The following is a 27,253-nucleotide window of genomic DNA, read 5'->3' as shown; positions in this document are numbered from 1 at the left end:
ATATGACATGGAGGGAAGGAGGAGAATCAGCATCAGCAAAGCACTGGTGCACATTTTTAGCTTTAAATATCTACTTAAAGCCACTCAGCAAATCACTTTATAAGCAGCTACAGAGCTCTGAAGATCTTCTCAAGCTGGTTATGTTCAAGCTTCATTATTTGGTATTTTGATTATATGCCTGGGCACTCTTCCACAGTATGGAGCTTGAAATTGAAATGTGCTGAGGGGTAATGTCAACATCAAGCATAATAAGCATGAAATTATGAACCATGCAATACAGCAGAAAAACACAGAATGCAAACGTATCCAAAGGTGTAATATTTGAAAGCAGTTCTATTGCCATTGCTCTGGCTTCAGCTGATGAGACATAGAGCCTGCTTAATATACATGACTTTTGTCAGGAATCATGGCATGTTACTGACGTGACAGATAAAAGTGTATGACTTACAATATGCTATTTTATATGACTGTAATAGAAATTATTTTGTTCTGTGCTCACTTTCCTTTGTTCTTGTGAATCTGAGACTCAGTTCAAGTCATTCTTGGGATCCATGGCAAATTCCTAAGGCTCCTTCACATTAAAATATGTACTGAAGAGGGAATGTCTGAAAAGAAAAATGAGAACAAATTAAAATAGGCTCTTGGTTGAGATTTATATTAAACCATTCTGACACACTCTTTTCTCTTATGTATTACCCACAGTTGCTTTGCTTTTCTCCTCCAGACATATTAACCTACTCCTTCTTATTCAGCCTCTCTCTTACTTAGGCTTTGGATTCTCATAATCATCCTCAGTGCTGAACAGCAAAAAAATTTCCTGCGAGCCTGGAGGACCTTCTCTGTTCCCTTTCATCCATCTGTATTATCTGCAACAGAAGTAGCAGTGATTCTAATTATGGAATTTCTGTAATCATTAACATTTTATAAATAATCTGTTTCTTCTTTGAGATGGTCCTATTCCAGCACCAGATATTCCGCTCATATTCTCCTCTGTTACTGGCAAATTGTTGAGGATTTGGCATTCTTCAACCTGCAAATAAGCTCCCTTCCCCCATTTGCTACATTCATGGGTACCATTTTCTCCTCATCTCTTTTTAAAATGAGGTTTGTTAATGCTCATGTGCAGTATATAAGCAGGCAGAAGAATATCAGAATGTTAGTAGATAAGTGAAAAGGGAAGCATTAATGACTTCTGTTTGCTTTTCAATACTTTTCACCTCAAAGTTGTGCAACTATTAAAAAAAAACCAACGAAACAAGACCAAGATGAAACACAAAACAAAACAAAGAACACTCCCCCTCTCCCCCCCGCCAAAAAAAAAAACCAACCTCAACCCAACAAACAAACAAAATACCCCCCAAAACAATAGCTGAATACCTGAAACCAAACACTCTCAGCACTGATCAGGCAATCATTGGCAGTCCCTTTCGGTAGCAATTTCATCACACTGAATACATTGTACTTGTTTTGAGTTGGAAATGAAAAAGGAAGCATAATTTCTCTAGGTGAAACACAGAAAAAATACAACAGAGTAAAGAACTTTCCCAAAGCTCCTGCTGATGGGGTTAAAGGAATGAAAGGTAGAACATAATGGCCCTGTTGCCAGTATATAGTGACATCACACTACCATTTATAGCTAAGTTTTCAGTGAGTTTCAGTGACTTCCCTTGAAGCAGATAAAGCAATTTTGAAACTACAAACTGGAAGTGAGACCTATCTGGCTGAACTTGTTATACATCTCTGCATACTGAAATGTAGTCATTTCACGGGTAATGCAATAGGATGTGGTGTCTCTTCAGTTACAGACTTCTTCTGTTAAAAATCAAAAAAAATCAACAAACCCCAAAAAAACCAATTAATAGTAGGAGTAAAAATCACTGTGAAATAAAATGTACAAGGGTTTGGTTGTTTGGTTTCTTTTTCTCACTGCAGTGACACAGGAAGTGAATGATAGGAAGAAACAGGATATCCACACCAGATATTAAAGGCTTTTCCAAGATGCTCATCACTACTTCTGGTGGTATTCAATGATTACAGCACATGATAAACATGATTCTACCATTAAGGGTGAATTGTTTAGGATTAGTAATTACATATGACAAAGTTATGTTTGATAAGATAGTGGGGAGATAGGGATGTAGCAAGAAAAAAACAAATAGCTTGGCTCAATGCTAAAGTACTTAAAATTATCAGATAGAGTGCCAATATCTAAGTGTTGGCTGCATTGAAAAATAACATCTGTTGGAGCAGCTGTATGGTTGGTTATATACAAGATAAAGAAGACTTTAAGTAAAAGGACTTAAACCAGTCCTGCTCCTTAGGGATTTAGGCAGTTTGCAGTCAGTCAGTCAGTCAACTGGCAGTTAAATTCAGTGAAGCTTGATGTGGGTGGTATGGATTGACTAAAATGTAAACAGCTTATTTTCTTATTTTTGTCTACATTATACACTGACAGGGGAGGAAGAGCAGGGTCAAAACTCTTCTAAGTATATAGCATTAACCTAGATGAAGCATTATTATTATTATTATTATTAATACTATATGACACAGACTGAAGCATAGAAATTAAGGGCCAGTTTTCATCTAAATATATTCTCCTAAAAGCTAGACCTCATTTTGATTATAGGAGTAGCTCTTAAATATAAGAATGAAAAAACTGTTCTGAGATCCTGGTTAACAAGCCCAAGAGTCTTTTCTCCTGTTTAACAGGGAAGAAGTTATCTCAAGCTTAGTCATGCAATGGTCTTAACTCCTTGTAGATTTAAAGCTCTGTTTTTATTCTTTCATCTCTCTTACACAAGCCTTCCAGGCACAGTTCTGCAACCTCCCTTGTTCATCCAAACAATCAGGAAAAGAGCACAAGATAAGCTTTTCTGATGGGTAAAAAGAAACCAAGAAAAGGCTTGTCAATTCCCATACAATCATCTTGTGTCAGGGGAGTACATATGCTTTTTCGATTAAGGTTTCTAAGTTCCTTTAAATGCACTAGCTATGTCCTATGCAGTGATTAAGGGCTTCAGCAAATAGGGCCTGAGAGGCCTTATAACCTTCCAGTCTCCTATAAATGCATTTGCTTACTGATATTCCCTTATTTTCTTTATGTGTCTATTGTTGCTGTCATTTTAATGCACTCTAGAAAGTCAGTCCTAGAGAAATGCCATTAGTGGGGGAAAGACTGAGCTAACAGCAAGTCTTATGCTTATTTCTGATGAAGTGCTAGCTTGTTCCTAGTGGTGTCTGAAAGAGCCAGAGAGCCTGGGATGGGTCTAAAGCTTTATTTTTTTTTTTTTTATCTCAGTGAGCAATACTCAGTTTGTAATTACGTTTTGCATTAGAAATGCCAATATCCAAGCCGGGTGTAATTTGACACTGAAGAGTTATGTCTTTCCAGTGAGTTACTACATGAAACAAGTATAAGTTATTTGCAAGGTGTTTTGCACTTAGTTAATCAGGAATAAATTGCTTGGCTTTTGTGCTATTTATTTCCATCAGGTGGTATGGGATCTAGATTTATGTTTTGAAGCATTGAGGGACTGTATTGCCTTGGTGAAGGCTTCAGGCAGTTATGTTAAAGAAAAGCAGTTGAAAAAATACTTGCTGCTGCCTGAATTATTACACATATCTAAATAATAAAGCCCCAGCCGTGTTTGCCTCCTGCCTGTAACTGCAACAAAAAGTACTTGTGATTTTAATTACTTAGAGCAAAATTCAAGTGGTTTATTAATGCCAACATAACCCTAGGACAGAATTATAGTGATGTTTTATATACACTTGGGGGGATGCTGTTGGAAATAACATGCAAGGTATAAATCTGCTCTCCTGCTGCTTTTCAGTGGAAATTTAACCTGAAATCCAGACCTTCATCTTCTAGGAGTGGGAGAGAGAAGAAGAGCATGAACAGTCAACTCAGGGGGAGCTTCCTTGTTCCAGATCTCAGGAGAAAGTTTCTGCTATAGGTGCAGAGGCTGGAGCCTGTCTGATGGAGGCTCAGTGTAATTCACAGGGAGATGGATAGGCTGTCTCTGGCCCTCAGGTCCCTTGCCCTGTGATCATCCAGGCATCTGTCCAGTTTCTAGCAAGGATCAGAGCACACCTCATCCTACTGTAAGTGGCACCAGAAGCTGATGCTGCCACAGGGTTATGCTGTGACCATTGGATACCAACCAAGAGAGCCTCTGATGGAGGGCAGTTGTCTCCCCATTACTCCTACTTCATATCTATGTGCCATACAGTGGATGCTCCTATGGAAATATCTGACAAGGCTGCTTTGCATGACAGGAAGGACACAAATCAGCTGGATTCTCCAAATGATTTGTCCTGGCGACCACAGTGAAGGGATCAAACTGCAGCTAAAGAAGTCTCTTTGCAGAAGGACACATTAACCCCTAACAAAACATTATAGGACAAGAAGCCCCCTTTTAACTGAAAACTGCGTTTTTAGTAGTGTGTTTTTTACTCTATTTGAAAGGAACAGGATCTGATGAGTTCCACTGCTCTATCCAAAGCACATATGGACTTTTCTCACAATAGGCCGTTGCTTCCATTTTTCTGGATTAACCTAACAGTCTTATTATTTCTTATTCCCATTATGTTTTTGTGTTCTGATGTTTATCTTTAGTTTATCCTACCTGGCAGTCCTCACGTTCCTTCTTTACCTTGGATTTTTCTAACTAATGTTTTGCCCTCTTTTAGTTTTTCTGCAGATTCCTTGCTTAACATGACCCTCCCTCCAGCTACTCTATAAGCTAATATTTTTTGTTTGTCTACATTTTAAATTTGGTTTCTTTTTAGCTGTTTTATTATTACAGTTTTATCAGCAATGACAGTTCCAACACAGAGTGCCTTGAATGCAATAACAAAGTTCCCATTAGTTCAAAAGAAAATCAGCTGAGTCATGGGAATGTAAAACCATGTGCGTAATCTTATTACAGATATCCCTGGTACTGTTAATTAATCATCCAGATTCATTCCCCAAAAGCATTAACCAAATCCAGACTAGAAGCTGGGGGATTAAGGATAAGCAGCAAGAAGGCTTTATAAAGAGTTGTCCTATTATTGTGTGAAAGTCAGGGCTAATAGCTTAGAATGACACATCTTTGGTGCTCACAGCCATTGTAACATAAACATGGAACTTGGAATTTCTACTCCAGCATTTTTTAAAAATCACTATGACTGTTTTAACAAGATCTATAAAGATTTTGCAGTTTCTGCTAGCAAGAGACAGCATGAGCCCACTATAACTTCTTTCATCTCTTACTGCAAGAAAAAAAAGACAAGATCCACCAATGAATAATCACATTCCAAGGAAGGCTGTAGAAACCGTTGCTTTTTTGAAATACTATGTAAATTTCAAACTCCTAAATGTTGGCAGAGATCAAGCTGACAAAGGATAAAAGCTGTGTATCATACAGAACCTCCACAAACAGCGCATATATATTGTGCCCAGGTGGGTGGGGAAAAAATAAGGTAGTAAATGTAGTTAATTACTGTAGTAAATTTATGTGCCATAGTACAGTACCAGCTGAAAATAGAGAGAAGCATGAGAGTGACTAAGAGAAACCATCATTTTCTTCCTGTTTCTTTCCTGACTCCTTCACAGATCCTAAGGCTGTGGTTCCTCTATATCTGCTGAAACTTAAGGCAATGTGTAAAACCTTCTCACCAATATCTGACCAGTGTGTACAAAATATTTTAGAGCTGAATTTCCTCTCTGAAGAATTAAACATGCAGAGTTTTTGCTTATTTTAGATTAAAATCATCAAATAGAAAATATGTTACAATCCTGCCTTGTTTATCCAAAGTAAACTGTTGGAAAAAAGCCTCCCATTTTCCTCAGTCTCAGCCCTCTCTTGAAGGCTTCAACAAACACAGTGTTACAGTCTAAGTAAAAGACTGAATTTAATGCAAGATATTTGGGGTAGATGATACTCTTTGCTGCCCATGCATTCATCTGATATGGCTACACTTAAAATCTGTGGAATTATTCTAGTTTTACATTGTTTTGAATCTCCTGACTATATCCATGGTCCTTTATATAAAGTACCTTTCTGAAGGGACAGAGCAGCCCTCCTAACTTGCCAGCCACAACCTCAAGCTAGTTTCCTGTCTTTAAGCCTGCTCTTTTAATCAAAACTCCCATGGCCTTGAACCAGCACAAAGGACTTATTCCGTCTTTGTGGTGTTGCCCGTGAATATCAGGCACTATACCTTTGCTGTAGGCATTCATCTGACATTGCATTGTTCAGCAATGCACTTGTGAGGTTAAAATAATTCACTTTGTAAAGATGTATAAGATTGTGAATCAATTTATGAACATCTAGAGTATTAAGAGAGGTACTTCTTAGTCTACAAAACACTGTTTCACTGTCATTTCAAAAATTCATATTTAACATGTGACCCAAAGATTTTAATTATTCTTGCACTAGTGATAAACAGCAGTAATAATATATTCATCTCCTCTTCATTAAGAAAGGGTAATAGATTATAAATATTAAGCCTGTTAGATATACTCTAATGATGAATAACAATAATGCTTGGGTGTTCTCAGGGTTTTTCAGCATAGGATCTCAAAAGCACATGGAGAAAGTAGCCAAGCTTTGTCCCAAGATACTTGTGAGTAACTGGTGACAGCAGCTTAACTCAGGCCTGGTGCCACGAAGATGGCAGAGCCTGAAATGGAGTGGGAGGATTGCACTGCCACTGCTCACTGCACATACTAGTGTGCTTTTAGATTTTACAGTAGGCATTTCCACCCCAGCATTTTCTCCCTTTTCCTTTTCCCAGTGTCTGAAGGCAGATACTCATCTAGGAAACAGGCTTATATTACTGTCTCATAATAAGATAGCTGGGACCCAACTATATTAATATGTGCCCTAATGGCAGCTGAAAGGGGTAAAAGGAAAAGCTCCTCCCAAAAAAGAGAAATAGCCAGTGGGCTCAAGAAAAACAATTGGCCTCAGTGAGAGTGGGAGACTGGAGTGATTAGGATAGCAGAATAGAGAGGATATGATTACAAAGCACATGGTGCCAAAAGGCTCATCCTATATAATTTCTTTTAAATAATATCTATGCTTGAAGGGGGAACTCAGTGTGCCAAACTGATTGGTCTCTTTGAGGGCAATCAGCACAGCTACTTGCTTTAAGCATTTCAGTGAGAGTTCCCAGGAAAATTAACCTCTTTGCTTCCAGAGATCTGACTTGCTGCTTCCTGAGAATTAACCCAGAATCGCACTCTGCTGAAGCTCACTTGGAGCTCCTGTGAGGAAGCAGGGCAAACTTGGAAAATCTGGGGAGAGGCTGTGCTTAGGACATTATTTTTAGTCCTCATCTAATTTGAATTCTTCTGGACATAGCACCATTATTGTGCAGCCAGAAATTAAATCATAGAGCAAAGGGTCTGAGAGCTTGAGAGGTGCACAGCTTCTGCACAGCTACAGCAAATTTATTGTGAAGCTGTAAATAGTGACACTTCCAAAAGTCCCAATACTAACTGTTAAGGGTTGTGATGGACATGAACAGTTAAAAAAGAAGGCACAATGGAATGGATTTTTCTGTTTGTGTAACTTTATAAGTGGATGTGGCATCCAGTTCATTTTGCAAGCTCTTTAGTATTGGCACTGGGAGGAATTTGACAAAGGAAAGACATGATAAAGAAAAGACAATGCAAAGGAAAAAAAGAACCAAGGAAATACTGACAATAAAAAATAAGAAGAAAGACAAAGTGCAGAGTATACACAGGGGAACAGGAAAGAATGTAGTTATTTAAAGTGTTTAAAATTAGTCTTCCTGGTAAAAGGGGAACACAGGAATCAGTTTGGATCTTCTTGCTCTTACACATCCTTGTATTTTAAATAGGCAGCAGTTTTCTTCCTGGCAAATATCTGGTGAGTTATTTACGTAGGTTGAAACCTTCTCCATTTCACAGGCCATTGGGAGTGCTTAAGTCCTACCTAATCTTTGGTTTGAGCAGCTGGCAACAAAACTTAAATTGGACAGATTTTGTGATTTTCATCCTAGAACACTCCCTGTAAAACCGGTGACTTGAAATATGGAATATGTCTCCTCAGAAGTATCTTTACTGTTATTTTCTGAAAGATCTTTGGATGCCCCTTTTTCATCTCTTGTTCCTGTTCTGCCTAATACAAACTGGGAGGGCAGTGCATAGTTCTGTAATATTCAGGTGAGAAGATGAAAAGAAATGTGATTCTGTCTTCAGTTCCTGTGGTTTGTTTTTGGATGTTTGAGGCCAGGAACATGTGCTTATTTGCTCAGACAATTCTGAAAGAACCTTTTTTTGGGGGGCAAAAGATCCCCTCACAGACTGAATTTATTTCTTTTCTTTCTGAGTCAGAGTCTGAACAACAGATATGTTTTTTTAATCATGTTTTTAGGTTTTAGATATTTTCATTCTGTTTTCATATATTCCAACTTCAGATGTTTTTCACCTACTTTTACTTCAGCACTCAAAGTGTGAGCTACTGACAAACATGGTCTCCTGGCCTTTGTGTCTGTGTTAGAAATCCTCCTGAACTGGGGTTTTTCAGGAGTAGAGGTTTAACTCAGCTTACACAATGTTTATGAGGGCAGAAAATGTGCACAACTACATTGAAATGCATTTCACATCCAGTGCTTTACCAAAACAACTGGCCAGTAGTGGGTTGGTGGTGAAGAATGTAAAGGTGATGCTCAGTTATTTTTAATACTGTATGTATCCTAGGTAATTAAAGGGTTAAGAAGTAATTGTTGCTGCATTGTTGATGTTGATGCAATGTATTTTTTTATTTTAAAAATGTAATTTTTTATGATCTGAGGTGATTTAGGTCTTGTAGTCAGACAGTGTCCCATATACAAATATACAAGGAAAAGCAATTGCCAGATAAACCCAGGAGGGTGTTAAAACTCTGAGATTAAATCTAGCTTTTTTCTTACATTTTGTGGAATTCACCTGTATTATTTGAAATGCAGTTGTTCTTTAAGCACAAAACCAGGAGAGCTTCTCATAAAATATTGGAAATAGTTAATATTTTATGAGACTTGGAAATAAAATCCAGCAATGCTGTCTCCTCCAGTAATGCTTACAGCAGTTATAAACAGAAGGTTAAAAAAAATGAGAGGAAGATATTCTCACCAGGACTTTGCATCTATGTCTAGGAATTGTTGGATATATAATGTCATGTAGACAGTCTGCAGCCCTTATGGGCACCTCACATGTCACTGTTATCTGCAGCACTCTCTTCTGATCAGATTGGAAGAGAAGGCACTCAGGTATAGATAGCAGTGACTCTACAGCAGAGTCTGTGTGGTGCACTCCACTGAGCACCTTTGGCCAGGGAGGTTTGAATCCCTCCTCTTCCTTTCTCCTTCCGAATTCAAGACACAGAATTGAAAGTAACTGAACTATTTTGGAAGAGGGACAATTGGAAAGACATTGTTCTTACGGCTACGTTAATATTGCCGAGAAAAACTGTATGTAAATTTGACAAAAATGTGAATTTGTTCTGAGTGGAGGTTGTGAATGTAGGAGCCTGCAAACAGAATAGTGGTGGATGGTCACCAGACAAAGCATTTCAATGCAGATTTCACAATGATTGCAGGACAGAAACCATTACTTCCAAACTAGCTAATATTTTTGTTGGAAACATGCTTTTGACATCTGTGGTTTTTGAGCTTTGAAATAGAAACAGATTATAAAGTTATTAGTTATTGTAGCCAACCAAAAGTAACACAGCAGTCAAGTAGAACAAGCTCCTCATAAAGAGACAGATAATTATTTGTGGACAATATTCACAAATTACTTCAAATATACTAGAGGAAAGGATAATTTTTTTTCCTGGAAGGTTGTGGCCAGTGTTGGTATTATGTATGGGTTTGACTCCTAGCACATGAATTCATTCTGGTATGAGATGGAGCCTGCTAGGAAATTGGCTACACGAGTAAAAGTCCACACTCCATTTCCTTTAAGGTTGCTAAGCACAGCAATTATTGCCCTCAGTGGTAAGGCAAGCACATAAATTAATAAATGTCCTATTAATGAGTACACTAAACATGAAAATGTCTGATCTGGGGAAATACCAACTGTGCCTGTTAGCAACAGGGCATTGTGTTTCATGTTGGTTAAACAAACTACTAACAGGATAAAAATCAAAGGCTGTAGCACACATAACTGAGAATTTAGTTTTGTCTTCAATCCACCTTCCTGTGTAAATAAACAATCTTTCAGGAAAGGGGCTATGATCCATAGGTCTAAAAGCAGTGTGATGCTGAGTGCTAGCACATTGTATAAAGGTTTATATGTACAAAACCAACACAATTACTACAATTTTTTAATCTGAAATGAAGAAGGGTACCAAACTCTAACAAAATTAGTTCCACCAAATTACAAAGTCTACAGATTCTTCATCCTGGGCAAATTCTGACTGCCTTATCCTGAACTTTTAATCTGACCTTCCCTTTTTCACATCCTTGCTCTTGATTTCTAATGAAAATCTGCCTTCTCCATTTTCCAGGTTTGAGAATTTCTTTCCACAACATTTGTAAGGTGTCCACAGCCCAGGCATCCACCAGTTTCTCCTCCATTGCCTCCTGAATACAGGAGTGGTGTTTTAAAGGTTAAAAGCCATAAATTTGACTTGAAAATTTACCCCGTGTGAATCAATTTTGCATTGCTTATACTGTAAGATGCTTACGGTAAATGAAATTAAATGTAATCCAGCAGTAAATGTGTTAAAGCTGGGGGAGGTGGGGACGCTGCAGCTACAGAGAGTAACAAGCCTGCTGCCAAATGCAGCTTTCACAGAAGAGTCCCTGGAACACAGTCCTCAGGCACCCTAGTCTTCATTAAATAAACACAACATTTTTTTTATTGTGATATGTGGCTGGTATTTTTATGCACAGCGTAAAACAGGGGCCTAGTGTGGATCTCTGGTGTAAGTGTGTGTGCCTGTAAGGGCAGCAAGAGAAACCAGAGACTGTTGAAATGCTATGGGGTTGGAGTTGAGCAGAACTGTATATGAATCAGCTGTACTTGGGCAAAAGTTTCCAAGAGCCCACAAGCAGTTGGATGTCCTCTCCCATGGTTGAAACCAGCCTTGGTTGGATACTGAATGTCCTCAATTGCTTTGAAATCTTCTCTGGGTGACTAAACTGAACACTGAGGAGCGGAAGCTTGAGTGCTGTGGCCGTGCAAGGCATCATCAGAGGAGGAAGGAGGACAAGATGCCTCTTAGCTCTCCTGCAGCACCAGCTGCAGAGGGGCCAGCCAGCCACAGGAGAGACTTACTGCCATCCATGTCTTTGATGTTTGGAGTTCCAGGCTTAAATAAAACATTGTGAGCCTGGAATGTGTTAACAACTCTGCAAACCCTGCAATATTACACATGGTTAAAGGAACGTGTCATCCAAAACCCCATTTTTTCTCTGTGACTTTCTATGTGAGCAGCACCACCCTCCAAGCAAAAGAATGTACTTAATGTGTCTTTCCTTTAACAAAGAAGAGAGCATAAGCCCTTCAGAAGGAAAGAATATAAGTGCTTAGTAACAAAGACTTTTTAACATAAATACTTTTAATTCTTTTGACCATCCCCTTGATTACAAGTATAACCAGAAGAGAAGTCTGATTGTCCTTACGCAGCCATTTACTTCTGGGAAAAACTGATAACTTTTGGATGTAAAATGCTGATTTAGTGTTCTCCTCCTTGTATAGCAGAGCTGAGATGATCCTGGAAGATCTGCTCAGAACAGAAGCCAGACAGAGTTCTCCAGGTTCTGGTGTTACTTGCCACCTGAATCTAAGGGAGTCTTTTAAATTATGTGGCTGTATTTTAACTATCAGTGAACCTGAAGTTTCTTCCCAAAGGCAGTGTAAAATGAGTTAATATTTTATAATGTGTTTTGAAATCCTTAGATTATAGGCACTGCAAGATCGCAAAATATTTCATGGACAGAAACATCTGAGGTGGAATCTGCCTCTGTTTATGTAACTTCTTTCAATAACCAGAAACCAGCTGGACTCTGAGAATAAACAGTGCAATGAAACAAGATGGACCCATGGTTCTCAAATGCTTATGATCTGTAAGATCCCAGGAAGCTGAATTGGTCAGACAATTCTACTAAAAGGTCTTGGAAATAACCATGAAAACCAGCAACCATCATTTGACCAAGCTGATATTTTGTAGTCTTAGGAGTAAGTACATGATTATTTTTTTCAGAAGAATTACTTTGAAGGTAGCCTAATGATTTTTGTATAAGGTTTATCCCAAAGGTTGCACAGAAGAGGCAAAGGAAGTGCTAAACACCCTGGAGCTTCATCAGACTGCAGATCAACCGATGAGACTCATGCAAACTAATAGTGTGGGTCTGACCCCTTGAGAAAGCTTGCCTTTAAATATAAAGAACCTTCTAGCCAGCAGAAGTAAGGTGGTGTTTTCCCACGGTTTCCTGAAAAGTCTGTCAGGACTGATTTTCAATAGCTACTATTTATATAATTAAAGAATACTTTGGAATGTTTGTGGAGTATTGATGGCTGTCCAGTCTTGTTTGCAAAGTACACTCATTTTAATTTGACCAGATCTTAAGAAATGTTGAGTATTTGTGCCCTGTCTGCTGACGCATCTCAGTTTGGAACCTGGTAAATCTGCAGAGTATTTTCATATCCACAGAAAAAATCACAAGGAGCAAAGGGTGCTGAGGTCACTGTGCTCGGCATCTTGTGAATTCTGGTGCCCTGCTTACAGTGATATAAATTTATTTTACATCTTTCATACTCATTCCTTATGGTGAGTTCTCTCCTGAATCCACTTGCATTAAGTCTCATTTATTAATGCCAGTTAGATTTTTGTGCTCTGACAGAAGGGTAACTCTGTCACATGTTGTTGGTATGTCATGATTGGGGATCTTAAAATTATTGGTGAAAAAAGCAAAAACGCCATAAAATGTTGCTACATACAAGCATCCAGTTGTGACATATGACATTTTATTTAACATGTGTGGGTATGGACATACTTCTTTTTGTGCCTCAAAAGAAGTTGTTAAATTGTAGTAAGAAAGCTGAAGAGTATGTGACTGCAGGTGTTGGAGTATTATCAGTAAATCCATGGAACATCTCATCTTGGCTGCTGGGTTGAATTTTGGTCTCCCTCCAAAAGGATACAGGAGGAACAGAAAAAGGCTGTGGCGAGGATGGCAGAAATTACTAAAGGCACGGATGAAAATTTATCCAGAATACTGTCTGGACTTGAAGGAAAACAAAGGAGGGATAATACTGAGTAAATAATGAATTGGTTCGGAGAGTGTAAATTCTCCTTTCCCCTCAGACAGTGCGAAGAGAACTAAGCAGAGTGTGATGAGCCAGGAGCCCTTTCCGTACGGTGCAGGAGCCCAGCGCCAGCAGCCACGGCCGGGGCCGGGATCGCGGCTCGCTCCGGGGATCCCTGGCGCACCGGCGGGAGCGGGAGCGTGTCCGCAGCCGCATTACGGTCCCCGCTCCCTGCGACCTCCGCCGGAGCCGGACCGCGGGGCCGGCGCCGTCCGGGGGCTGCGCACCCGGGCGGGGGGGGCCGTGCCGGTGACGTCGGGTTTGCAGCAGCCCCGAGCGGCAGCGGGCGGGCGGGCGAGCCCCAGCCCCCGCCGCCCGGTGCTGCGGCAGAGGGCGGCGGGCCGGGAGCCGAACCGGGGAGCGCCGCCGAAGAGGGCTCCGGCGGCGCCAGGATGTAGGCGCGGGGCGACGGGGAGCTGCCGCCGGCGACGGGCTCGCCATGAAGAAGCATTCGGCCAGGGTGGCCCCGCTCAGCGCCTGCAACAGCCCCGTCCTCACCCTCACCAAAGTGGAAGGTAAACCACGTCGTTGCGAGCGGGACGAGGGTATGCCGGGGAGACCGGGTACCGCGACCGGGGATGCTCCGGGGAGACCGAGTGCGGTGCCGGCGGAGGGGGTCTGCGCGACTCCTGCGCGGGCGGTGCGAACCCACGGGGCGCGCAGCTCCCCCGCCGCCGGGCATCGCCGGCGCTCACCCCTGTCCACCGCCCTGCTCAGCCCCGGGTCTTTCCTCGCCCTTACTCCAGAGGCAGAGTACCTCTCCGGACCTCCCCTCGGGACGCGGGAGCAGCCCACGAACCCGTGGGCAAGTATCTGCCATGCAGGAAGGACCCTTGGCAGGAGGGAAGGAAGATGCTCGGCAGATTTGTCCTCCCGATGTGAGGAACGCAGCCCCGTGTTCCAACCATCTGTCCTCACCTCTATCTGCCAATCCAGCTGCATGGTAGCCGTGGAGTTGGAGTCTTATGGCCAAGAGGGACATAAGAACCAAAGAGCAGTGGGGGCTGGCAGACCTTTAGGGACCACAGGGACCTTTGAAGACTTTCAGGGATCATGGCCAGGGACCTTGAAAAGGGCACTGATGTGCTCAGAAGGGTTCCCTGGAGAAATCTGAGGGTGAAGAGCTGTTTTCTTGAGTAGAAACCTGTAAGCCATGTCCTAGAGATGCAGGGGTGATACGAAGGCAGGGTGCAGGTCAGGGAGAGGAGCCTGTCTGAAGGATCGATACAGAGCTCTTTTCCTGAAGGAAGAATACAGGGAAAGCTGCTGGTTTGGGGGGTACCACTGGGCTATGTCACTAGTTGAGAAAATGGTGTTGGTGAAAGAAAAAGGTTGGCATGGGGAAATGGAAGGAGGAAAGGCAGAAAAGGGATGAGCAGAGTGAGGCAAACAGAAAGAACAGCTTAAAAAGGGGAATGATTGAATGGTAAGACATAAAATGTGAATGTGAGACTCCAGAGAAAGCTCATGAAAAAGAAAAAACTAATACTGAAAAACTAATAAAGGAAAAGAAAGAATGCTAGCAAAAGTTCTTTTGAGCAGAAATTGAGAAAATGCAGAAGTGTGCAAGAGGAGAAAAGGAACTAAAAGCACCAAGTAAGAGTGGAAAGTAAGGGGTACCTGAAGGTTCCTTCAGTTCACAGAATATTCAGCTGTTGCATTCCCATAACATAAAAAAACACCTACTGCAGAGACAGGAAAAGGGATCCCAGTTTTCTGATGGAAAGAGCAGGCCTGATCTTCATTACACTATAATTAGAATTTGAAAAAGCCCTTGGAGTTGACCCCATGCATGGTAGAGTGTTTCTCTTGAGGTTTGCATTGGAGGCTCCTCTGGGCTAGGAGCTCGCCTCCCTTTCTTTTGGTGCACTGCACAAGCTTTATGAATCATAAATAATAATAACCTACCAGGTTCTAGCTTTGAAATGTGGGTCATCTCATTCCTCTTTTACCAGTTCAAATACAGTTTATTACCTACCTTATATAGAAGCAGAAGCAGAGCAGTCTTTCACTGTGCCATAAAATTGAATCCTTTTAAGCATTTCCATGTCTGCTCTGCATACCAGCTCTCAGATACCCTATTGCTGCCCACCAGGGATTTTGTTGACCTAGTTGGACTTTTCCTTCTTCACTTCAGATTCCTTCTTCCTTTATCATCAGTGGCAAAAATCTAAATTGCCTTGATGGTGTATGATGGGGTCTGGAGTTTCTTTCCTTCTCTTTAATGAAACAGACTGGCTCCTTTTGAGAGCTTCCTTTTCCAAACCAATTGACAACATTTCTTTTCAGACTAACATTGACTAATTTTGCCAGTTTGTGTTAAAGCCATATAAAAAAATATATATATAGTTATAGGCAAAAATAAAGTGAGACAGCTGGCAGCTGTGGACTGCCGACTTCCTTTGTCCTGGCTGCCATACCTCTGGCAAAGATTTGCCTTCCTCTGGTAGTCCAAGTCCATTGCAGAGGCATAGACAATGCTAAGAGCAAGACAACAAAAACTTTCATCTGCTTCATAGTTATGATTATTTTCTCCCCTATCAACCACCATCAAAGTGTTTCAAGAATCTTTGGCAGAACCACTAGGAATATGTTTCATTCTGGGATGGTTAGCCAAGCGGAGCCTTTCATTGATATGCATTGCTGTAAAGCCCTCCAGCATTCCTTGTATTTTCCTGCCGATGCAGTGACTTCTTTGCTTTAAAAGGAAGATAAGGACTTTGTGCGTTCAGAAGCGTGACTGCCATTTCAAATTATTTCGGAGATTGAATCATCAGTATGCTTGGAGCCTGCTATACCAGCACTCTTAAAGTCAACTGTGTCTACATGCATTGCTCAGGCAGGCAGTAACCATACCATGTGTCTTCTGTGCCTGATACCGTTGTACACCCTTCATATTTTGAGAAATGTATGCTTGGTGCCTGTTTTGTGCTTGTTCTTCTTTCTGTTGTTGTTTTTCTCACCAACTTCTGTCCACACTGCAGTGGCCATTCCTCTCAGACCAGCCAATTGACTGGTTTCAGCCTATTTGTACATGAAAGCACAGTGCATTTTGAGGACTGATTTCTCTTCCCCGGGAAGGTAAATACCTCCGTTTTTGTTCTGCATCTTAAGATCTTCCAGAGACAGGTAACATCAGCTTTGACGAAGAACTGCAGACCAGTCACCTCACCTGAGAAAACACATCCTCCACTTAATTAGCCCCTACTAGGAGCTGCTTATTCCTAGGCTTTCTGCACCAAGGAATTGCTATTGCAGCCTCCCCTGTAGCACATTTCCTTTGCACTGTTCTATCAGGAATGAGTGACTGGTGATATTCCAAGTTTCTTATAAAAAAGACACCTCTCTGCTATCAGTTATTGCACATAAAGTCTAAACTGAGTCACTGTGGAGCCAGATGAACCACATGTTCAGCTGGAGTAACCCTGCCTTCATTGCTGGAGTTGCAGGGAACATGTATGAGTATGAACGAGAAATAAATTTGGCCTTTAGTATATTTGCATGCCTGCAGGGAATTCATCACAAGCATATCAACACTGTAATCACTTTAATAATATATCTTTTTCACTTCTTTAGCAAGCACAAACTAAAGATCCCAAGCACAGCAAAAACTTCCATGAGTAGCAGTCGGCTTCTTTAAGAGAGGAGATTCTTATTATCCTCATTTTGCAGATGCAGCAGCTGAGAAACTGCAGAATGAAGCAACGTGCCTAAAAACAAGCAGCACATCTTTTGACAGAGCAGGCGAGAAAAGACCTACAGCAGATAGGAATGGACCGCCAAACTTCCCACACATATCTTTGTGGTCATGAGAGGGCCATGAATGGATGCAACAAGGGTCAGAGAAGCCCTAGTTTATTGAAATCAGTGACTAAAGCTTCCTTTTTGGGAAATAAGCTCAAATGCTGCATAAATACATTTCTGAATAAATACTGAGGAACTATTAGCAGCATTCTGCTGGTGGCATCCAAAGGTTTTGCTAGTTAGGAAATGCTTGTACGACTGAGCACTAGGGCAGGCTGTGTAAACATCTCACCCAGGACTTCACAACTGCAGAAGCAAGATTTGGTGGCCACTGATCTTTTCCCATGAAAGCCATACATGGGTATGCAGTGCTCGTGCATCCTAGAAAACAAGCAACTGGTGACCAGGAGAGGCTGGTGTTTTGGTGGCTCAGCCAGGGCTGTGGGTTTGGGTGTGCTTCCCCACTGAAGCAGCCTTGGCAAGGAATTTGTGTTGGCTTCTGCATGGAGAACTTAACTTAGAAAGTGTTTGCTTGTGTTCAGGCTGCCTCTCTGCACAGGGGACAGTGTTCAGTGTGAGCAGTCAGGGCACCTTAACCCACCTGGTTCTTGCTCCTTAGCTATGGTAGCTGTTTTCTCCTTCTCCTGACCAGAACTGGTGAAGGTGCTGGTGACAAATTCACATGAATGGGGGTTTAGGTTTGCTGTGTGTCTGCTTCTCCTTTGGACCTACCGGCATGCACCCCATTACCGCAGGATAATGTCACTTACTCAGCTGACGGAAAAGCAGTGCCTTCTTCCGTGGGTACGGAATGTTAAGTACACATGGACAGTAATTACACTCTGGCTTTGGCCCAAGGCAGCTTTTGCCCAATTTTTGTATTCCTTGCAATATTTTCACTTAGTACAACAGCATATTTGAGCAGATAGCCAAGATCTTGTTCCGAAGGCGTGAGGAGTTTCTTGTTGCATAACACCTGGCTCGCTTCCCAAATGGCACCATGCTTTCTTAGGCTTTAAGCAGCCTCAAAATGAACTGCTCTTAGCTGTGCTAGCTTACTCACTGGGGAGTCCCTCTAGCTTATCTTTGATCATGTCCCCCTGGTTGTTTTGTCTACTATCGTGCCTGTGCAAACTCATGAGTTATAGGTTTGGAGGTGACTCATTACTTCTGCATTGCGTCCCCTCCTCAAATGATACAAAAATAAAATAAGACCATTTTGATGTTACTAAACTAATGCCAGGGCAGTTTTAATGCATCACAAAGCAGAAAGAGAAGTTATTAAAGATTTATCTAAGATTCCTTACTTTAGTGGCTGAAATGAGACAGTGTGTACACACAATGGACAAACAGTATTTTCATTTACAATGATGGAACTTAAGAATGACAACATCCATTGGATCATCTTCTCAGTCCTTCTGTAGATCACAGACCATTACATTTCACCCACTTACCCCTAAATGAAGTAAGGTGTGTTTTGTAGTCATCTTGAATCAATTTAGGCATTTGCTTTCAAAAAATAAGCAGATTACTAATCCACCTATTTAATTATAGGCTTCTCCCATGAGAAGTTGGAACAAGAACCAGTAAAAAATAAATCTGAAGTCACCAGAAGGCATTATTCACTGTCTCCTGTATTTTAATTTTATAAATCTTGTAAAAGAAATATTGTACTTCTTTCCTGATGGCTGACAATCGTAAACAGCAGGATTTGTAGTTTGGTGTAAGGAGACAGAGTTCCAAAAAGACCCCTAGTTCAACATAAAAGTCTAAGTTAGCTCAACATGTATTCCCCAGCAATTTCCCAGCAACAAGGCTCATATATAGGATTATTTATGTTGTTGCTTTCCTAGCACATTATATTCAGTACAGTGTATTCACTTATGTAGGAAGCAGCTCTCTCCGCTTGGCTGGAGCACCACTGCCAACCTTTAGTCCACAGCCTAGTTAATCTTTGTTAATTATAAACTGTGAGATGCCACTGCAGACCTGGATAGCATCCTGCAGAAGCAGGAATTTGGCCAATGAAAGAGTAGGTTCACTTTGTAGTCTTCACTGAGCTTTGCTGACAACCACTGCAGCATAAGATCAAAGGCAACAGGAAACAAGGTATTTTCAGCAGTGCAGGGCTGGCTTGCCTCTAGGCAGGGCTGCCCACCATCTATTGGAGAAATCAGGTACCCAGTTTCCCATGTTAGCTGCCTGGTTCCAAACACATGGATCTCCTCTATCTGGACATAATGCAGGGGTACCCAGCCTGGAAATTTTGTGAGCCTTACTCAAGGCATGAATTTCGACAGGAGATCAAGCACCCTTTGGTTATACAAAAGTTGTATGTTGGCTCTTCTGGAAGTATTAGGTATACATTTAGTTCAGTTTCACTACTTCTGACCCTAAGCCTCCTCAACTGAATAAACCCAAACAAGTGTGAACCCTGTAAGCCTTGTCATTCAGTCATGAATGTACAGAAATGAGGAGGTAAGAGCTCGAAATGCCTTTTCCACAATCACCTCAAATTCCCTAGCACAACTCTCAGTAAGGGTAATATTTAATTTGTGACTGAAAAAGGCATGAGTCTGTCTTCTGTAGCTGACTGAAACAAGTGAGGAATGGTGGGTTGCAAAAGCCTTTCTCACTGCAAAGAGGATGAGGCAAGTATAGAGAGAAAATAGAAACTAGAATTTTTGCGTGCAATGTATTTTTGCATGGAGTTACAGTGAGTACCTCAGTGCCTGCATGGGCCTAGCCAAACCTGTATTTTTTTTAAAGGAGTCTCAGCTTTTGATGTGTTTGCTGCTGAGAGGTGAGGAGGCATATCTTCTTCCTTCCAGGAGATCACTGAGTAAATCATGTGGGGACTTCTGTGGATATATGTGCACTCTAACCACTGTGAGCACGCTCAAGTCCATGTCAAGTCCTCACTAGTATCTAGTTGTTGGTTGACAGAGAACAGATGCTCCAACTGTCTTGATATGAACTTAGGACCTAAGAAAAGCATTGTGTTTGAGGTTCAATATTTAGTTAAGCTGTTGGCTTCTAGAAGAAAAATCAGGTGGAGTTGGAATTCACTGTGGAAGAAACCAATGGGCCATAGCAGTCTTCTGTCTAAAACTGTGCTTACTTGAAAGCCAGGCAGCTCTGAGTTTTTGAAAACTCCTCAAGAATGAAAGAACATTATCTTGTTTTGGATAAAGTGCAGCCATCAAAGCCTCCACAGTTAGCATGAATTCACTTATCACCCTGTTTATATGCGCTGATCTAAACGTGCTCTTTATATTAGTATATAAGTAATTGAATTCCCTTGGAGATAAAACTATTACTTAAGAAAAACATGTAGCACTCAAATGCCTGGATAATTATTACAGTAGCTTCCAGCAGAGAATCCAGACTGCTTTTCTACCATTTCTCAACCCTTTATTCAGTCTGAAATTCAAACAGACTAATCAAAATTTGCCCAGAATACAGTTTTGCTTATATCTGATTTTTGTTCTAATAGTGGTTCTGCTCCCGTTACTCCTCAAAGTAAGTGGTGAAACTCCCAGTGACCTCGACAGGTAACTCACTGTAAGATTCAGTCCAATTTTTATTCAAGAATGGAATGCAGAATAATATCAAGAACACGTAACTTATAATCAGGGTTACTCCTTGCATGTGGTTACTTTCCAGTCCCACAATGCTGCTACTGTAAAAAGCATCCAGTATCTTCAGTTTTCACTGTGGATTCTGGTCATGAATTCTGATTAATGATAAGGACAGTATTTAGGGGAACTCCTCACCTCATAAAATTCAAAGTAGGATATCATATTCAGGCCCCTTTGAATGCAGCACTTTTAATGGAATTTCAAGGCAGTTGCCTCTGAAGGTGAATTAAATGGATTAAAGTCCAAATTGCTGCAGTATGAAGTTGATAACTTCTTATATATCACTAACAGGAATTAAAATATGTATTTTGCAGAAAGCCTTGCTGGCACATTTGACAGAGGCAGAAGGGCATATGTATGCTAGGGAGGAGAATTTGGCATATCTTCAAAAATATGTGGAGATTATTTAATTCCACCTCTTAGTAAGTATAGATACAATATTTAGCACAGGATAAAACAGGAATTAATATATATTAACCATAAGTGATAAACCCACTATATCTGTGAATTATGCTTCAGGATATGAGAGTACCTGCTACAAGAAATTTAGGCCTATTTGAAACAAATCAAGCTATATGGATGATCTGGTGATATCAGTAATATGGGACAGATTTCCACAGATGAGAATCGCCTTCATTGTCAATGAACCAAAAGTCCTGTTTTCTACCCTGCTGAAATTAAAGTGCGAGGGTGACACAAGTTTGAATAGCCTGCATCGATTATTGTAACACTTTAATAATTAGTTAATTTATACTAAAAATGTCAATAGCAGAAGAGGATCTGAACTCAGAATGCTTTTTTCTTGTTTTGATTTTTTATTCATGCAATTTTCCTTATTTTCATATACCTACATCCGTTATTCTGCAGCCTCAAGCAAATTCAAGCCTTCTGACCTAATAGGTTAATACCCTGCATTTGTTCTTTAAAATAATTCTATTGTGAACTTTAAAACTATTTTCTGTATTAATTTATTCTTAATTTATTAATTCTATTTCATGATCAAATTAAGTAAAATTATTTTTATCTCTAAAAGCAAAGTATTTAAAGCACTTTAAACTTTTCTCAAATAGCATCTAAAACTCCATTTGTGCAATGCTGTGTTCACCAAATATTCTAATTTAAAAACTCATTTAATAAGGTTTTATGGGGTTTTGTAATTTTTCCATTGTGATACATTAATTGATATTCAATAAAAGAGTACTGGTCTTTTAGACCTTCAGTCCCAACCATGGTTGGAAAACTGGGGAACCGTGAGCAAACCCAAAGTCATTCCAGTGCTGTGTTACAGTCCCACACACCAGCCACCCACAGGGACTCACAGCTTTCCTGTAGGAGTCCAGGAGCAACTTCCTCAAAAATTCCACTCAGCTGCCATATGGGCCTGACCAAAAGTCCATCGGGTCCTGCCTCCAGCTTGGTGGAATTGAACAGGAACGTGTATTTTCTAGCCATTTGTCTCTCACAGTGTGGGTGTGCTGGGAGCCGCAGCTATCCCAGATGTAGAATTTTTTTTTTTTTTTCTGCTTTGTTCCTAGTAATTTTTGGCAGTTATTTTGTTTTTTTCACTTCTCTTGAGCACTGAGGTGCACTTTCCTATGGAGCATCCTGTGAAGAGCTCATAATCCCTGGTGGCCAGAGGCCATCACCGATGGTGCAGCATGTGGGTTTGTTTACTGCACCTCTTTATCAGCACGCTTCTCCATCTGCCAATGTGTGACCCAGTCACATCATTCCTCATCCCCTGCAGCTGGCCACTGCCCTTGCTGACCTGCCTAGCTTCACATCATTAGGAAACTTTGTCACCTTGTAGCTCAGTCCTGTGGTGAGGTAGCTGTGGTTAATAGTGAAGAGTGCAGTTCCCACCGCAAACCTCTGCGGAGCTTTGGCCGCTTCCCCCAGTGCTGTGTATGCTCCTCATTGGTTTCCTATCCTGTATTGAGCCTTTCATCCATTCCAGCACTTTCCCTGTCTGCCTATTTTCCTTAGGGCTCATTGGAGTGGGATTTTTTCAGGATCCTCTTCAAAACCTGGAAAGGGTAGCTGCATCTCCTTTATCAATGTGCCTGTTGACCACTGTCAGAGAGCACTGGTGAGGCTGCAGGATGAATCATCTGGTTTGCCCAGTACATAATGCTGTCCTTTATGCTAAGATGTCCGTCCTAACTATTGCTCACTCTCTTTAGTACTTGCCGCTCTGTTTCAAGGCTGAGTTGGCACATAAGTGGCTGAAACCTTTCCGTCAAAAACTGGAGGTGGAGTGTGTGCTCAGTGTCAGTAGCTCAGTGCGTAGAGCAGCCTTCCACCCCTCTGCTAGGAGCAGGAAATCCATCTGCCAAAAAGAGTGTCCCCTCCAAGGCCAGGGGAACCCAAATAGCTGCAAAACTGATTGGCTCAGAATAGAAAATATCCTTACTTATTAGGAAAGCATAAATTCAGGAGGTCACTTGCCCAGAGGATAAAAAGTGAGGCCCTGGCCTTGTTCCAGTGACTACTTCAAATACAGAATGGAGATTTTTCTTGGAGATGACTCCTAAAATGAGAGATGGGAACTCCCAAATGTGTCTTTGAATCCTGAGTCTGGGTGTAAGAGAAGCACATGGGTGTTAGGAGTCATGGTCCTTTGGCATGCCCAGGACCAGATTCTTTGGCATCTGATGAGCTCTAGTGGGATTGTGAGGAGGTTACAGCTGCTACAACAGCTTTGGCAAAGCTAGAGCTAATTTGGAAAATGAGGGAATGTCCCTTGATGCAGAAGTTGGTCTGTGTATGCTCTCATTACAACCGTGCAGGAAGGTTGATACATGGAGATTACTGGCTTCAGAAATGAAATATTAACAGTTTCTCAAAACCAGACACCAGGATGACCTGTGAAAAGAGAGTCCATCACTGACAATGGCACAAGAAAGCTGCACTGGGTGGTCTGCCAGGCAACAAGTGAGTCCCTGAGACCTCACTCTTTAACCTGACTGACTGCAAAGAAAATGCCTGGGCAACAAATCTGAACAAATACCAACATTTCAGGTTTAGACCGCTACAGTGGTAATTAGGGATGTAAATCACTTTGTGAGTTTAGTATTCACTTTGTGAGTTTGGTATTTCATCCTCTCTTCACAGGATGATGCCTCAGCTGGTTTTTAACAGCTTAGTTCAAAAATCTTGAACATCTAAATAATGCATGGTTAGTGTGGTAGGAATGGGGTAAAAACTGTGATGGGCAGGAATGGGATAAAAACAAAATTTGAGTAGTTAGTGAGTCTGATACTGAGGCAAATAATACTGGGTATCCAGAAGACCACCATCAGAAGCCATGTGTGTGTTCTCAGGTATGTTGGCTCTAATTGTCTCCCACTGATCTCTCCATGTAGTAAATGCTGGGTGAAGAAGTCGCACAGCATTCAAGGCTGTGAGAATATACCTTGGTAGTATCTGGCCCTGATCCCTCTGCATGTCACAGATTTCTAGAGCTCTAACCACGCTGAGGATCAGGCACTGGCTCACAGGACTTCCCTCTGCTCTTTCTCCCCTCTTTATGATAAGCGTGTATTTTTGCAAGCTTTACAAACTTGTTCTGCGCAATGCTCAAGCAGTTACAAAACATTTGACAGGCTGGCAAAATGGAAATACCTTCAGGATGTCTCATTTATAATTGTCAGAGAAACCTGTAAGGGTTGTTTTTTTTTAATCAGAACTTTTTTCTAGAAGCCTGATTTAAAGAACTGTTTAAGAATATGCTTACTTTGAAGCACATTCCTAGCCTGGGGAACCTGGAAGAGCTGTGCATTATCATTAGGTACATGTTTTGGTCCCTAGTAGGCAGGACCTTCGTCTGTAAGGGTCACTTTCTCACTCTGAAGGGTTGGAAAGGGCACCCAGCACTTGTGTAATGCTTCCTTCCCTGATTTGCTGACTAGCTGACAGCTGCTAAAGCAGGTCATTGATGACAGCTAAATATGTTCATGTGGCACTGCACAGCTCTGAGTCCACCAGCGCTGTCTGTGGTGGCTTTACCCTCTGCTCCTGACAGCAGTGGTGGAGAGGTGGGACTCATCTCACCCAGCTTCAGACGCCCACACCAGAGACACCTACTTCCAGCTCGTCGCCCCAGACTGTTTGGAGCTGGTGGAGAGAAACAAGCACTCCGAGGGAGTGATTCATCTGGCTCGTTTTAATCATCCACTTTAGGAGGAGATAAATCGTGCTATGGAAATGTCTTTTTTCTGTCTACTAACTATGCAGAAAGTGTAAATCACTGTCTCAGATACACAAGTCTGCATGGCAGATGTCTCAAACTAAGAAGATGAATGCCACCCTTGGTTTTCATCAGTATCATATTTTTAATACACACATTTAGATACAGTGTGGTCCTTCAGTAAGCCCTTTACCTGTCTAGCTGTGCACAGGAGTCTTAAGACTCTTGTACAGACTTTAGGAGAGGCCTGGACAGCCTATTTATTAAAGGCGTTACCTTTAATGGTTTAAGGTGTAGTGCTTTCCCACACCTCTTTTGCTTCATGGCCTTTTAGTAGAGTAAATAGTTTGGGTATAGATGGCCCTTGCTACAGGTATCCAAAGTCACCTGATGGGGGTCTTAGCCATAATAGAAGAAACAGAAGGACAGCTGTTTTCTGAGGCTAATGGCATTGGCAGTAGCTTTGGAGATAATTTCCTTCCTTTGTTTCTGAATGCAGAGGTTGGACTAAAAAGGAGGGAGGAAGAATGGTTCCATTTGGGATTTATGAAAAAGGAAAATGCATGAGCAAGAGGGACAATGAAAAACCAAAATTAGTAAAAGCAAGATAGGCATTTTTCCTCTACCTCAGTATCTTAATTTTCTCTTTTGAGGGATACAGTAGCATACAGAGCAGTTTGCTGCAGGAAGCAATGGAAGAAACCCATTAATAGTCTGCAGAACTAAAATTCTTCAATGTCCTGCCTCATCGATTCTAAAAAGACATTTTGCTATCTTTAAATTCATGTGCATTCTGTTGCCAGCTGACTCTTGTGCAGTGTTAGAGAGAGAGAGAAGCTTTTCAGCCATGTGTGGGTTTAGTGTCACCCCATCTGTGCACTTGTGATTTGGGTGAGGAAAATGTCCCCAGCAGAGACACAGGGACAAGACAAAGCAAACTACAGATCTGGATTTTGTGTTTTCCAGCTGGCAGGCAAGTAAATGAGAGGATGAGACCACATGAGTGTCTATCATCTGTAGGGTCCACCCTCTCCAAAGAAAATCTGGTTTTTGTGGGCAGATTATGTCACAGGTATCCTTCAGGTCAGTGGTGCATCCACTGGAAGAGTCTGTGCCCATTTGGCATCTAACTCTCCAGCAGCACAAGCAATCATGAGGACACAATAAAGTTTCACTGACAGATACTACAGATACTGACAGATATTACAAATCTCAGCTTGTAGCTGTTAATCATCAGACAGTGATTTTTACCCCTATCTTTGTGAAATCCATTGTGCCTGGGTAAGTTTTTAGTCCCTCCAGTCTGTAAATGCATCAAAAGAATGAACATCCCTAGAAAGTTAACCTTTCAGGTGCAAGTTAATTTTAGAAGTTATACACGCAGTATTGTCTATTGCTGAAAGCGAATGTTTCTAGAGGTGGGTTTAACACAAAATCAGATATACCTGGACAAGTAATTCTGCCTGTGTAGCAGAGAAAACATCAGCAACTTCAGCTTTAGGGAGCAATGGCCATGGAACAGAGTAGAAGGCAGTGATATTCATGCAAGCTGTCCAGATGAACTGCTGACTCTTGTGTACATGCACAGTACAATGGGGACCTGGGCAGGTGGCTTCAGCCCTTTGTGGGGGGAAGATCTTCACCACAGTGTCTGTACTGGGCTGTCTGTCAGCACTGTGCTGCCAGATGTTGAGTGTCTGGTGCATCAGACAGTTGTGACTGATTCTCATTTTAGGAAAAAATAACACAGCTTCAGTGTTGTGATCCAGAGCACCTACGCATCTTAAAATCTCGTATATCCTAGTGGCTTTAGGCACCTTCTCTAATGTTAAATATCTTCAGCAGGAGTGGTTTAAATCCTGATTTCCTATTTCCCTGGGGAGTAACTGCAGAATGATGCAAATGGCAGCTACCCCAATGGCTGTCTAGAGTAGAAGAATAGAATAGAAGGAGGACTATTTTTGCCTACCTCTCTGTAAAACTACATAAACTCTGAGTGAAGTTGTATTGACATAGAGACACAAACTCCTCTTAAGCTCTCATTTGGCATGCTGGCTTCCTGAATTTGTTTTTTCTGTGTGCAGAAACCCAGTGGTCCAAGGGAAGAAGGATGGTGAAGTTTGTTAGGATGTGTGAATTGTTTGGTGTTGCAGTGACAATGCCCAGAAGAAAATCTTGAGTGGAAAGGAAAAATTCAGTAATCGTTCTAGGACCTGTGTGGTGGACAGCAAAGAGGGCGCCGGCAACTGCCCATTACATGGTGAAGTTAAAAGAAATGAGTGTACCCCTGTTTGGTGTAAACTGAACCCGGACACTGGTCTGTGCAGCAAGTGAGGCAAGAAGCATTAGTTACAAGCAAAGTATTAC

General features: G+C 41.4%; 1 protein-coding gene across 2 annotated transcripts in view; it reads left to right on the top strand.

Moving 5' to 3' along the window:
* Positions 1-27,253, top strand: part of SLC35F3 (solute carrier family 35 member F3) — a 169,209-nt gene that overhangs the window by 95,473 nt on the left and 46,483 nt on the right. The window contains exon 1 of one of the 2 annotated variants that reach the window (XM_041485496.1): positions 13,746-13,827. The exons of the other annotated variant lie outside the window; for it this stretch is intronic. Within the exon in view, the coding sequence (XP_041341430.1) occupies positions 13,752-13,827 (76 nt within the window). The 5' untranslated portion in view covers positions 13,746-13,751. Of the gene's footprint in view, positions 1-13,745; positions 13,828-27,253 lie in introns of those variants that run through there. 2 annotated transcript variants of the gene reach the window in all.

Source organism: Pyrgilauda ruficollis, unplaced genomic scaffold (assembly GCF_017590135.1).
Source record: "Pyrgilauda ruficollis isolate IOZ18807 unplaced genomic scaffold, ASM1759013v1 scaffold70, whole genome shotgun sequence".
NCBI classification, from domain to species: domain Eukaryota; kingdom Metazoa; phylum Chordata; class Aves; order Passeriformes; family Passeridae; genus Pyrgilauda; species Pyrgilauda ruficollis.
This window is presented reverse-complemented; position numbering and strand designations above follow the sequence as displayed.